Source organism: Meleagris gallopavo, chromosome 7 (assembly GCF_905368555.1).
Source record: "Meleagris gallopavo chromosome 7, MGAL_WU_HG_1.1, whole genome shotgun sequence".
Classification (NCBI taxonomy): domain Eukaryota; kingdom Metazoa; phylum Chordata; class Aves; order Galliformes; family Phasianidae; genus Meleagris; species Meleagris gallopavo.
Window position 1 is genome coordinate 17,917,126 of NC_139410.1, and position 12,547 is coordinate 17,929,672.

The following is a 12,547-nucleotide window of genomic DNA, read 5'->3' on the forward strand; positions in this document are numbered from 1 at the left end:
CAGAAGCAGTGAACAAAATGAAAGGAAGTATAATTTCAGATGGGACCAAAGTAATGTAAAATGAATCCAGTTGCAGTTGTAATCTGTGTCCTTTTAAAAATAAGAAGAGGTGGGGAAATGAACTGCACAATGAAATACAAACACACCAAAATAAAAAAAATGCATTGTTCAATTTTCTCTGGAACTGACCTCTGCTCCAGTCCAAGGAAATCGGGCTGCACGTCCTTCTGACCCAATATCAGAGCTGTCTATATGCTGACAGCACAATGATAGAGTCACTTCTTTGGGAATGGATACAGAGGAAGAAAAGACTGTTCTGCTGTGAAACAAGCAGCATCTCAACTCTACACTCTACATCCAAACAGGCACGCTTTTCCTTACATATAACCTCTCCTTTCCCTCTTCTCTCAGCTACAGAGACTTCAGTTTTGTTTGATACTAACATCAACTGATTACAAAGTTAAAAATTCAATAAAGTGGAAGCTTTGAATTAACCTTAGGCCTCTACTAACTGTAGAAACTGCCAGAAACAGAAAGCCCAGGACACAGGGATAAGGACAAAGCTGAACAAAGGCTTCATCAATGAGAGCAAATTTATATATTTTTAATTCTGTATAATGTGAGATGCAGCCTGCAAATCCCAGCCTGCGGAAAGGTCAGAGTAATACACAGCTCCTGATATTAATAATTAGAAGGTAGAATTCTAATATTTATTCTGGCTAGACTCCAGGATATGATCACAATTCTTAGCTGTTGCTGTGTCACAGCAGATCATTCAGCAAGGCAGTTTTTCTCATTACACAACATGGGATTTCACTGACAGTACTGAATCAGACATTTCCCATTCTCCTTTTCACCACTGTGCCCCTGGCACTCCTCTGTCTCCCACTGCCAAACACATCAAAAATAACCTTTCTAAAAACAGATGAATTCATTGACTTGGTTCAAGACGCAGCATGCTCAAGTTACATCAAAACAGCTGAAGACTGTGAGCTACTGCTGAAACTGCCTTAACATGAACTGAGTCACTGGGGTTTGAGGCAGAATTGTCTGTTCACTGAAATCTGTCGCAGACAATAATGAACAGGCTGCGTAATACCATCTCTCGCACAAACCTTAACTGAACTCATCATCCTATCCTCTATCTTCACAGAAAGTTTTATTCTTCCCATCTCACAACAGTTTTTGTGATGGCAGTGTTAGTTTCCCAAGCAGAGTTGATCAGGTCTCATCTCCATGCTGCAGTTCATTGCCTGGTACAATATTATAAGCAATCACTGAATCAATCAAGCTTAGAACAACAACAAAACACTTTAGTAAAAACAACTTAGTATATTTCAGGATTTCAGTTCATCGTGTGAAGTTCCCATTCACTTCCCAATGGCTTGTAGTGCAAAGACTGTTAATGCTTTACCAAATCGTTCTTGCTAGTACATGCTCTTCGTCAACACAAACAAAAAAGAAAATCCCTCATTGAGATGTACGTTTAAAGAAATACATATCCTTTTATTTCAGGTTTGCCATTCCTGAAATTCTGGCTATTTGGACTAGTCCATTGAATTCACATCTGGGTCTAGTAATTATTGCCTCCAGCTGCTCCAGCTTCATTGTCCCCTGCCAGAAGCTATTATTCCTCACAGCACAATAGTTGGGTTATTTGATCATCATTGAAACCAAATCCATCCCTAACACAACAATTTGCTTATGCACAGTCTGTGGGACCAAGCATATATTACATTTCACTGAATGAGCCACACAAGAGAAAGAATCCACTATACCATGGTGTGAAAAATCCAGCACTAACTCCATCTATTCTCAGGAGTTTCACAGTTCATCAGATTTAGCTTTACATTTTTATTCCCCTCTTCTTCCTTCCAACAGCTTACATTAACGCCCTTTTTCATACAGTATCTTCTCGTCCAAAAACACCTTTAATTTCTCCTTTACCCTTGGTGTCACTGCATGAACTACTTCCTCTCTTCCTTCTCAGCTGCTATTTTCAACTACAGTGTGAACGAGGTACAGCTAGCTGACACTTGGCAAAAACAGAGACTTATGGAAGTGTAGCACAGCAATTCTTCAAGTCTTTACAAATTACTTCAAACAGTTCTTCCTGACACACGAAATCTAAGGCACAATATGTGAATTATGACAGCTGTGGATAACCAAGCTAAAAAATGTTAGCTATATATGGGTATTTTTAACAGTAAACATGTATGTAATAGAACAAGGGGTTGCGGACAGACTGGAATACAAGAAATTCCATACTAACGCCAGGAAGAACTTGTTTCCTGTCAGAGTGACAGAAAAGTGGAACAGGCTGCCCTGATCCCCCTGAGAAGTTCTGGAGTCTCCTGCTCTGGAGATAGACTCATCTGGACACCTACCTGTTTGACCTACTGTAAGGAACCTGCTTTAGCAGGGGGTGGGCTCTACCTCTAGAAGTCTCTTCCAGCCCCTGCAATTCTGTGACTGTGAAATAAACAATGATGCAACTAACCTGTTTGAAAAATTACTTTCAGCTGAGATATAAGTAAGAAATAAAGAGAAAATATAGTGTGTAGGTAGAAATCTTTATTATGAAGGAGAAGCTTACACTTCAAGATTTTCAACTTAATAAATAAGAAAAAAGAAAAATAAAGTTTCTTTGTGAGGTAAATTAATGAATCTGGTTTAAATTTACTTTGCTCCTTAGACTTTCTTGACATTGCACTGTTTGGAACCAATGACAGTGATGATTGTCAGATCATACAGACATTTTCCTCTTGCTGATATTTTTTTCCTAAGAGCTTTACTTAGCCTTAAAGCACTGGTCAGGTTGACAATTTAGATTACTTGGTTAGCCTCAAAATGGCGAAGTGCTATCTACATTTTAGATCTCCCACCACTTTCGTAAACTTCTCCAGTTTACAGCAATGTATTTCCTTCTAATTGCTCCAAATGCTCTTTCCTGTATACACGATTCTGGATCTCTCAAAATGCCTAGACACTGAGAAGTGTGCAATTAGATCATTCACAAGAATGCCATCTTGAAGTTTAATTACTACTTCAGATTTCTAAAATACCATAACAGATATCTCATGTTTTAATCTGTATCATAAATAAAGTCTCAAATAATCCATGAATCTCTTTTTTCTGCAAGCTTTTTGGGGTCTGCAGAATAAGATAGTAAATGTACCAAGAAATGAAGGAAATACAGTTAGATTGCATCTGTGCATCTGCACAGTAACTATTTACTAGTAAAGTGATCTCTCAAGTAAAGCTTCCTAACTCTTTTCAGACTTTATAGTCACAAACCTACATCTACAAGCTTATCATGAGATCTCCTGAAAACCAGTGCAGAAAACAGGAGAAGTGCTCAAATGCATTCCCAACACATACTACGAAAGCGTACTGTTATGTTCCATATTACCATTCATTTCTAAATACAGAAATATCTAACTAAATACAAACTTACTTAACTATATTTTACCTGCAACAATCTAACTTTGATGTAATCAATGCATGATGAATTCCACCAAGTCTCTAAAAGTGAAGCAAGTTGCTGTTTTGGAAGACATACAGAAAAAACAGACCCTCTGTTAACATTTCCAAAGCCAGCAAGCTCTTCAAACACCAAAATCAGAAATGCAAGATCAGTTCCACAGCCACTCTGCAAATAGTCGATCAAAATGGTCTTAATTTTGCCTGATATAACTCAGCAACCATACTCCAAATTTATTAACCTTGTTCTACTGTTCAATATAGGTCAGAGCAGAACTGTATGAAAACAAAGTTAAAAAGAGGCTTGAATGTATGTTGAATAAGATGGGTTTTCAGATTCTTACTGGTTTACTGGTAGATTAATTAGATTTAATTAACAGAAATTCTTACTGCAATGATCTAACACTGATAGCAAAGAAGGTCTAGAACCAAGAAACCCAACAGTAAAATCTCAATTAAAAGCAAACACAAATGTTTCAGGACTTTTTTCCTCATTTGTACAATAGAATTGCTACATTGCTATCCTAAATTAAAGTTTGAAATCTGATGATGCTCTTCACTTCAGGATCCTAGAAACACACCAAAAAACATGCAATTGGACAGGAAATAAAAGGACTGCTTTCAACATTGTTTCAAGCTATAAAGTGGAGATTGTAGCTCTGAAGAACTTGAGCAAGGTTCTGGGATTTAAAAGAAATATTACTTTCCTCCTGCGATGTTAAGGCTAAGGACAGAATTCAAAGTAAAGAGTCTCATTTTAGGAAAGAAAGAAGGTTGTAATACATGATTTTTCCACTCCTTGTCAAGGTAGAATCTGAAAAGCAAAGGATCTAATGTAAAGTTAAGACTAGTCCTTATATTGGACAGATACATTGCTCTATGCATTGTACTGTTAATCCTTGTACACCTCCACAAGCTTAATGTTATAAAATCAGACTCAGGTGAATAATTTGTTTAAAATAAGAAGCATGATGAAACTTTTAACTTACAATAGAATTATTTCTCACTTGTATTAGGCCTACTTATGTCATTTCTGTAACAGCTTTATGAATTTAGTATCAACATAAGTTTTGTCCAGCATCCATACCAAGAAGTACATCAATCCACTTACCCAACAGCCAGAAATCCGCATGTATTTAAGCTTGAAAATGATATATTTAAGTTTTAACTAAAAACTGGAAAGTGTGATTTTATGTAGAAGAAATTGTAAGATATATTATTACAAAGATATACACACAATTTCAGATGTTAAATTCATAAGCCTACCTCAAAAGAATTTAAACTAAGACAGAAAGTTACTCAAAACTCTGCTGAAAGAATGCTTTGTTAATAAAATAAAATAAAACTGGTATTTGTTAAATTAAAATACTTGCTCTGAATTTTTATCTTGCATCGTCTGGGTTAGCTTCCTCCAAGGATTGTATGCAGAGTCAATACTGTAGAGGCGCATGTGCATGGCCAACACATGGAACAGCTGATCTGAGGGGTGGAGAAGACAAACTCCTGATTATTATACACAATAATATGAAGTATTTCACATGAAGTTGCCATCACTTATGTTCTTAAAAACAGATATACTGCTAACACAAAAGGCTTTTATTCTTTTCTCTCATATGGAATTTCTGTGTTCAACATATCTGAAATTAACCTAAAACGTTTCTGGAAATGCTGCCTTGTAGCAGGATTGCTCTAGTCTTTCGTTCTTGAAGGTTATTATTCCTCTGTCCTTCTTAAGATTATTTTGTAGATAACTTTTGGAACACAAACAGATCATCTTCACATCACAGAGACACTAAAACAGCAACAGCGTTCACAATGGAAGAGATCTGTATATAACCTGCAGCAAAGTTTGTTGATAGTTTTCAAAAACACCTGTACAGTCATTGTGTAAAAAATATTATCTGCAAAGCAATTCCAGATGCTTTTGAAAAAAAAAAGGAAGTGTACTTAATTATTCATACACATTATTGCAGTACCATGTATTAAAATGCACAGCTTTCAAATCGCTGCAGACAGAAAGTGAAAATAAAAATTCTCTTTTTATTGATCAACACAACTATAGACAAAATCCAATCTACTCCTCTAAAGCCAAGAAGACAAGCACAATTTATGCAGACAGCATTTTCAGAGAGCTATGTACAATAAGAATGTCAGATGTCAATTCTTTCTCTGTGCTTACAACACAGTCACAATCTGGGCAAAACATATAGCAAAGTCATATCTCAAAGTATTATTTTCCATGATTTTGCTCAAGTTTTTCTTCCTGCCACGCTACGCCTTGCTTTCTGTTTCTCCTGTTCACTCTTATAGGAGACTGCTTCCTTTCTCTCCATATCTTTCATTTTCACTTTTTTGCCACAGTATCTTGACACGTTTCCCTCCCCCCCTCCTCCGCCCTCCCCTTCCCAAGATTCTTATTCTTTCAACTAATCCCTTTGCCTCCCACTCTCTTAATCTCCCTCCCTTCTCTACAGCCCACTTGCTCAACCTACACACTCTCTCACAGGTCCGCTCTTTTAAGTAGAAATAGCAGCTATTAATTTATTTTCCACAAATAGACAATTACTCAGAGGGATGCAATTGCCAAAAAAGTCGCATGATGAAGTCAGCTGACTGTCAGAGCCTGAGGGCTGTAATTAGCTCCTGGGGTTTGCAAAATAATTGGAGATGTAGATGGCATTGGAATTGATTGCTGTCACCTGCTTTCTGAATAAAAGCAGTCAATGAGGACAAAATAAGTCATCTTTTCTCCTGGCAAGAGATTCTTGCAAAACACTGCTTTGCTGACAGACTTCAAAACCCTGAAATTATACTGATGTTTCATAAATCTATAAATGGTTCGTTTATTTTTGTTTAGAATGAGAGCCATGAAAGCATTCATTCCTAACCTCTTGTCTCTGTGCTTTGAAAATGAACGCCAGCTTTTTCCAAAACACTCCTAACTTCAGGCAGAAAGGGACAACCATGCAAAAAATAAAATACTTAGCATAATTAATCAACCCTCTTGTCCTTTAATAGCTACCTTCCTGAGACTCCACTAACGCAAAATGAAACAGGCAAGTATCAAACCCTAGAAGGAGAGAATGCATCTGTAACCTCCAAGCAGGTAACATTATAGAGTCAAGACACATTGTAACATCAAATGAATCTGAACAGAAACATTGAGGTTAGCAAGTTTACAAGATTTTTCATACGTGACAAGGCAGCCATTGCTGCTTTACTACGCATTGCATAGCATGTAAGTGTAAAGCTGGAAGTAGTAAGACATGGTGACCTTTCACAAAGCATTTCGTACGAAATGACTTAATACTGTGATAGTCTCCAAGTCAGTGCGACATGACTCAGCCAGCTCTGAGCCCAGGTACCAAAGGAACCCCGCTTCCACCCATGGCAGCACTGCTGGAGAGCCTGCCTCTGTGCACCCACACATCTCATCTGTCTGCTCCTCCGGCATTCGCATTCCTCACAAGAACTGCAAGAAGTACTTGAAGTTAAGGATTGCCCAGAGGAAGACACAAAGGTTTATTTCTTCATAAACACTCTTCTATTTTATGTCACAGCATGAGGATACATCAACTGATATTTGACAGAAGAGTTACAGCATGTTTTAAGATCATGCCATGGTTTACAGTTCATGGTAAGTGCTTAGTTACATACTCTCATTTTGCATAGTGTTTTATTTCATTTATTTACTAATTGACTGAATTCCACTGCTTCACCTCAAATTTACCAGCACCTACAGTGCAGTTGTGGAAAGCAAAAAGACATCACCAGAGCACTGAGAATTTAGAAGAGGCAACTTTTTTGTGCTCAGTGTACCTGATAAGTGTCTTGTGCTTATAAGACTGGCAGAAATCTGCCATAGACCACAGAAACACCAGAGGTTTTCTTCTTATGTATTCATGTAAATATTTCACTCTGAAATGTAGACATAAAATAACAGAATGTTCTCCCTTTTCCTGATGTGCTGCTTAGAAGTTTTAAAATAAACTTACGTTTTCTCTCTTTAAAAACAACAACAACAACACAACCCACCCACAACAAATATCAGCACAGCAGGAAGGTGGCAAGGGCTCATGAACAACCCAGCCCAGCCTTTGGGGGAACAGAAAGCAAGGTCACAACGCACATGACATCCCTGCCTCCTGGCATTCCCAACACATCATGGCTGATTCTCTAGAAGATCTTCATAATTGGGAAGGACTGGCTCCATCTTCCAAGGAACATTCTCATTGAAGCAGAGTAGAAAAATATTCAGTTAGACAGCAGTGTTAGCTCTGATTCATTTTAGCCTTTCCTAATTCCATTCCTAAAATCAGAAAAATAAAGCTATTGTTCCATATGCTGCTGCTCTTGGTACTTTTTTTTTTTTTTTTTAAGCTCTTCTTTTACCAGCTCTACTTCCCAAACTTACCAGTGTTGTAAGAGAGAAGCAATGAAATGAATTGGAATTAGTGCCTTTTATTAAAGTACCATCTTTGCACTGGGGTTGAATTTATTAGAGAACGCATTCAAACATTTCCCCTCTCATAAAAAGAATAATGAATATTTTGTCTATATATCCACACTGCCTACACTAGCACCTGTAGTTGTTTTGCTTACTGTTTTCAATATTAAAGCATGCTGATTTCACAAATGTTGACAGAGTTCTTAAAAACACTCTGCAAGCAGGAGTCTATAAAAAAGGGGGATTTCATAGCTCTTTTCATGTCAATCCTGGCACGCACAACACAAGACAAAGTTAAATTCAGAGATGACCAAATGTGGATTTGACAGATGAATGGCAGAATTTATAACAATGCCATGCTGAACTGACAACAGGAGTCATTCACAAAGTTGAATACAGCAGCAAGTTCTGGGCTCACTAGTAATCTTGGTTTGGTCTTTGCCAAAGTGATCTCAAATTTCTATTTGGTTTGTTTGTTTGTTTTTGGTTTTGTTTTTTGCTGTAATTTATTTTCTTCTCTTTTTTCCAGTCTCTTGACCATAAAGTAAAATCTCTCATGAACAAAGTTGAAATCAGATTTTTATCTGTCATTAACATCACTTCAATGTATAACAGTGTGCTGTAGTAAATATGAAAATTAACTATTACTTGACCTTGTTTTGGTTGCAGAAGTCTAGATGGCATGTTTATTCCGAAATTGTGTTTTAGATGGATCTAAATAACACATCCTGACTACATGAATATCTCCACTTTGCTATTTTGGTCCAATCCTTTCTTTCTTATTTCCAAAAATGAGTATTTGCATTTGAAATGCAGCAGTAAAGCAGTTCACCACAAGGGGTACAGAAATCAGCCTTGTGTCAACTGCTGTGTGAAGATCTTACTAGACTCAGAGCACTTCTTCATCCACAACCACCACTGCAACTGTCATGGTCACAACAAAAAGCACATGATAGAAGCATATAGGAATTGATTGTTAACATGGGAATTGAAGAATTTTTTTCTTCTTGTAGAGTTTTTGTGTGGTCTACTTAGTAATAGCAGCTGCAAAGATCTGCTGATAGCATCTTTCCACTCATCAATAATCCAGTAGGTCGGAATCAGTGAAGAAAAGAAATGTGAAAGTTAAGAAAAGCCTAAATCTGAAGTCTTAATTACTGATGAAGCAACTAATCATTCTCTATATTAAACTTACCAGTGTATGAAATCTACTTTAGCAATAGAATGCTTTTTTCCTTATATAGGAGGTACCTCACTCTTTACCACTCTCATACCAAATATGAATGCCAGATATTAACTTTTTTTTTTTTTTTTTTTTTACACAAATAATTGGGATCATTCGTTTGTGAGAAGAACTGCTGTATCAAAGTTAGAAGGAATGGATGCCTCTAAATTATATATATAAAAAGTATTCCTGAAAACAACTTTTTTTTTTTTTCTTTCAGTGACTGGAGAGCACTATCTGCAAACATATTTGCATTAGTATATTATAGGAAGAAGGATTGTTGTGCTGAGCAATTCATGATGGCATTGATTTTAATTCCTAGAGGAACAAACTATATTCATGTGAACTGGCCATATTGTCAAAATGGAGGCAGATATTACAGTTGAGGTGGTTAAAAATACTGATACAGATGGAGCAGACGTACAAAAACATCATGAACACTTTAGAAAATGCTCAAAACATCAAGAAAATTGCTCAGAAAAACAACAAAAGTACTGATTAGACTGATACTAACATCATCATTGAGATAAATAATTCCACCTATTTCACCTACTAATACAAAATATAGACTTTGAATGAACAGAAAAAGGAAAATAATAATATTAAAAAAAAAAAATCAGTGAAATTATAGCTCCTCAATGGTTAGAAACATCACAGAAGGTGTAATGGTCCTGGATGCTTTATTTAAGGCCCGATTACATGAGTCCCAAATACTTTTTTGATGCCCACATTCACATCAAGTGAATGCCTCTTCCAATTAGTGCATTTGATGCCAAAACGCCAGATTCTGTGAGCTATAGGGAGTGTAAGGAGGAAGAGCTCCACATAGGGAAGCTGGAGCAAGAGGACAGGAGAATTTAATCCTTCCTGTAAAACAAAACAACAACAACAAGAAAAAAGCCACACACACACACACACACACACACACACACACAAAACCAAACCTATCCTTATGGCAAAGGGAAAAAGAAATAATAATAGCAGTAACCAAAAACCAGAAAGATCTAGTTAGAATTTTCCAGAAACACTCACTAACTATTGCAAAATTACTAGAGTAGAAGTCACATAGAAATATTTCTACATAAATTAAAGAGAAATATACATTAGTGGTAAGAAGTACTAATTGCTCAGCCTTAATATTGTGTTCTGCAGATGCTCTGTAAATACAAAACAGCAGAAACAAAAACAAAAACCACTGGATCTCAATCATCATAAAGTAGAAAAGCCTGGACAATCATTACATAATTATATGTCATAATCATTCCCTAAAACCAACATAGAACAAGGCTGTAGACTTGAAACACAGTGAGGGCCTTAAGATACACCTCTACTTTCTGCCTTTATGAGTCCTTTGAGTGCAGTAACGTGCTCCTATCTGCACGCACACACACACACTCCCACACATACACTTGAAATGGAACTGTTACAGTCACATTTTCTTCAGCATTCTTGTCACACAAACTCGATCACCAATGCAAGCATCTACATTAATCATTCTTAATTTTACTTCTCAAGAGCAGCTGCCCTCATGGCACAATCACTAAGGCAGCTCGTGACTTATTCGTTCCCACTGCCTCCGCTGATGCCTGCTGCTCAGCAGCTCATCTGGGACAACATGCTGTGTTCTGCCACATCTAATCGCCAAACTTTACAGTTGTCACAAGAGCACTGCGGAGCGGTGTGCTTAATCACAGGAGATACCTCATTACCTCATAAGAAAGGAAGAACTGGTTATATTTTAAGTTATTTTTGCCATACAATGAACCGTGTTTAAAAATAAAAAAAGCAGTTTCAGTGCTTACAAACAAGACTAAGGAAACAGCATGTATGTTCTAGAGGGGGTGGGAGCCTTCTCAATCATTCTTAGCTCACCACGTAAGGTAATGAAGAAATTGAAGGCACAGTCTAAGTGAAAACTGAAACCAACCAACCAGGAATATCTCTTGGAAGAAAAGACTTTCTGAAAGAAAATCTTATTATACAAGGTATATATCTGAAGAGTAACACTCTTTTTCTCCCTCATAAATGCAACTGTATGAAAGAGGCAATGAAGAAAATACATAATTACATAATTGCTTTGCAGAAACAAACTCTGCTGTATATATGGAAAAGTAATTCTGCAGTCATCAGTCATACTTAGATTACCATCCAAAACTAAATTACTAGCACTAAATAGAAGAGTACAGCTCTGTTCTAAATGGACCCCATAACCTTACATTAAAAATGAGTCAATTTTATTGCAAGATTAAATATGATTAGTTTACTACAAGACGATTAAAAAAAAGTACTAATCCGGTACATAAAAAGCAGCATGTGAACATTTTAACAGTGACCAGATGATATTTATGTCTCCACACTGTTTAAAGCACACCACGTTCATTTAATGTGCCTTTCACCCAAACACTTTCATTGTCTTCAGTTTTCTGAGAGCAAGTTAGATATTTACACTAACATCTGATACAGATCTACATATGAAAAAATATATCACTCTATAGCCAGAAGTGGGCAAAAAGCAAGTGCATTGCTTTTAGATACTGTCCCTACCTCTTCAGCAGAAGATACACACTAGAACCCTTACAATAATAAAGCTGAGGAAGAAAAAAGCAGAGTTTTTGCCCAGAACATTTGGTCAGCAGAAGTACACAATTCAAGAAAGAAACAAAAAAAATTATAATAGTTTCAATATATGAAAACACTTGAATTGGATCATAGGGGGAAAATATTCCCGTGTCTACACACAAAAATTCTGAAGAAGATTCACAAGTTGAAGCTTATTGTATTATTTTATTCTTTACATAGACAACTAATGCACAGTCACAATACTGGAAGTGCTGCTATCAAAATACGCCTGAATTATCACAACTGAAAGTATTAAAACCCAGACAGTAAAGAGTTGTAAGTTTTATCAGGAAATAATCAATACGATCAAAACAATAATCAATAACATTCCCTCAAGCTCTGTTCTTTTACAGAAGAGAGGCACTCTATACAAAAATTCCATGCTTTCATTTGCAGGGAGATGAACTAGCTGACCTTTAAGGGTCCCTTCCAACTCAAATGATTCTATGATTCTATAATGCTGAAGAATTATGCATTTCATAAACATTTAATATTTTGTAAATACATACTTTTAGAACCAATAGTTTATGTAATTTTATTTAAATCTTAGGTAAGAAATTAAAATTAATTAAACCTTAATTTAAATCTTAACTAAGAAGACTTTCCATATTATTCAGTTGTGAGGAAAATACCTATTTCACTGGGATAAACAAAACTTATAGGAAGTTACCTACTCTAATGAACAGGTAGTGATTCATTCTTTAAGATACATACAATGTTACTGGCAAAATATTAGAAGTGCTGGAAAATAGGAAAGTCTAATATATGTACTT

At 36.3% G+C, this 12,547-nt stretch overlaps 1 protein-coding gene across 10 annotated transcripts in view; it reads right to left on the reverse strand.

Moving 5' to 3' along the window:
* UBR3 (ubiquitin protein ligase E3 component n-recognin 3) overlaps positions 1 to 12,547 on the reverse strand; it is a 95,844-nt gene that overhangs the window by 20,501 nt on the left and 62,796 nt on the right. For all 10 annotated transcript variants that reach the window (XM_085228882.1, XM_085228881.1, XM_085228879.1 and 7 more), the window contains one exon: positions 4,857 to 4,962. In XM_085228882.1, coding sequence (XP_085085008.1) covers positions 4,857 to 4,962 — 106 coding nt within the window. The remainder of the gene's footprint in view (positions 1 to 4,856; positions 4,963 to 12,547) is intronic.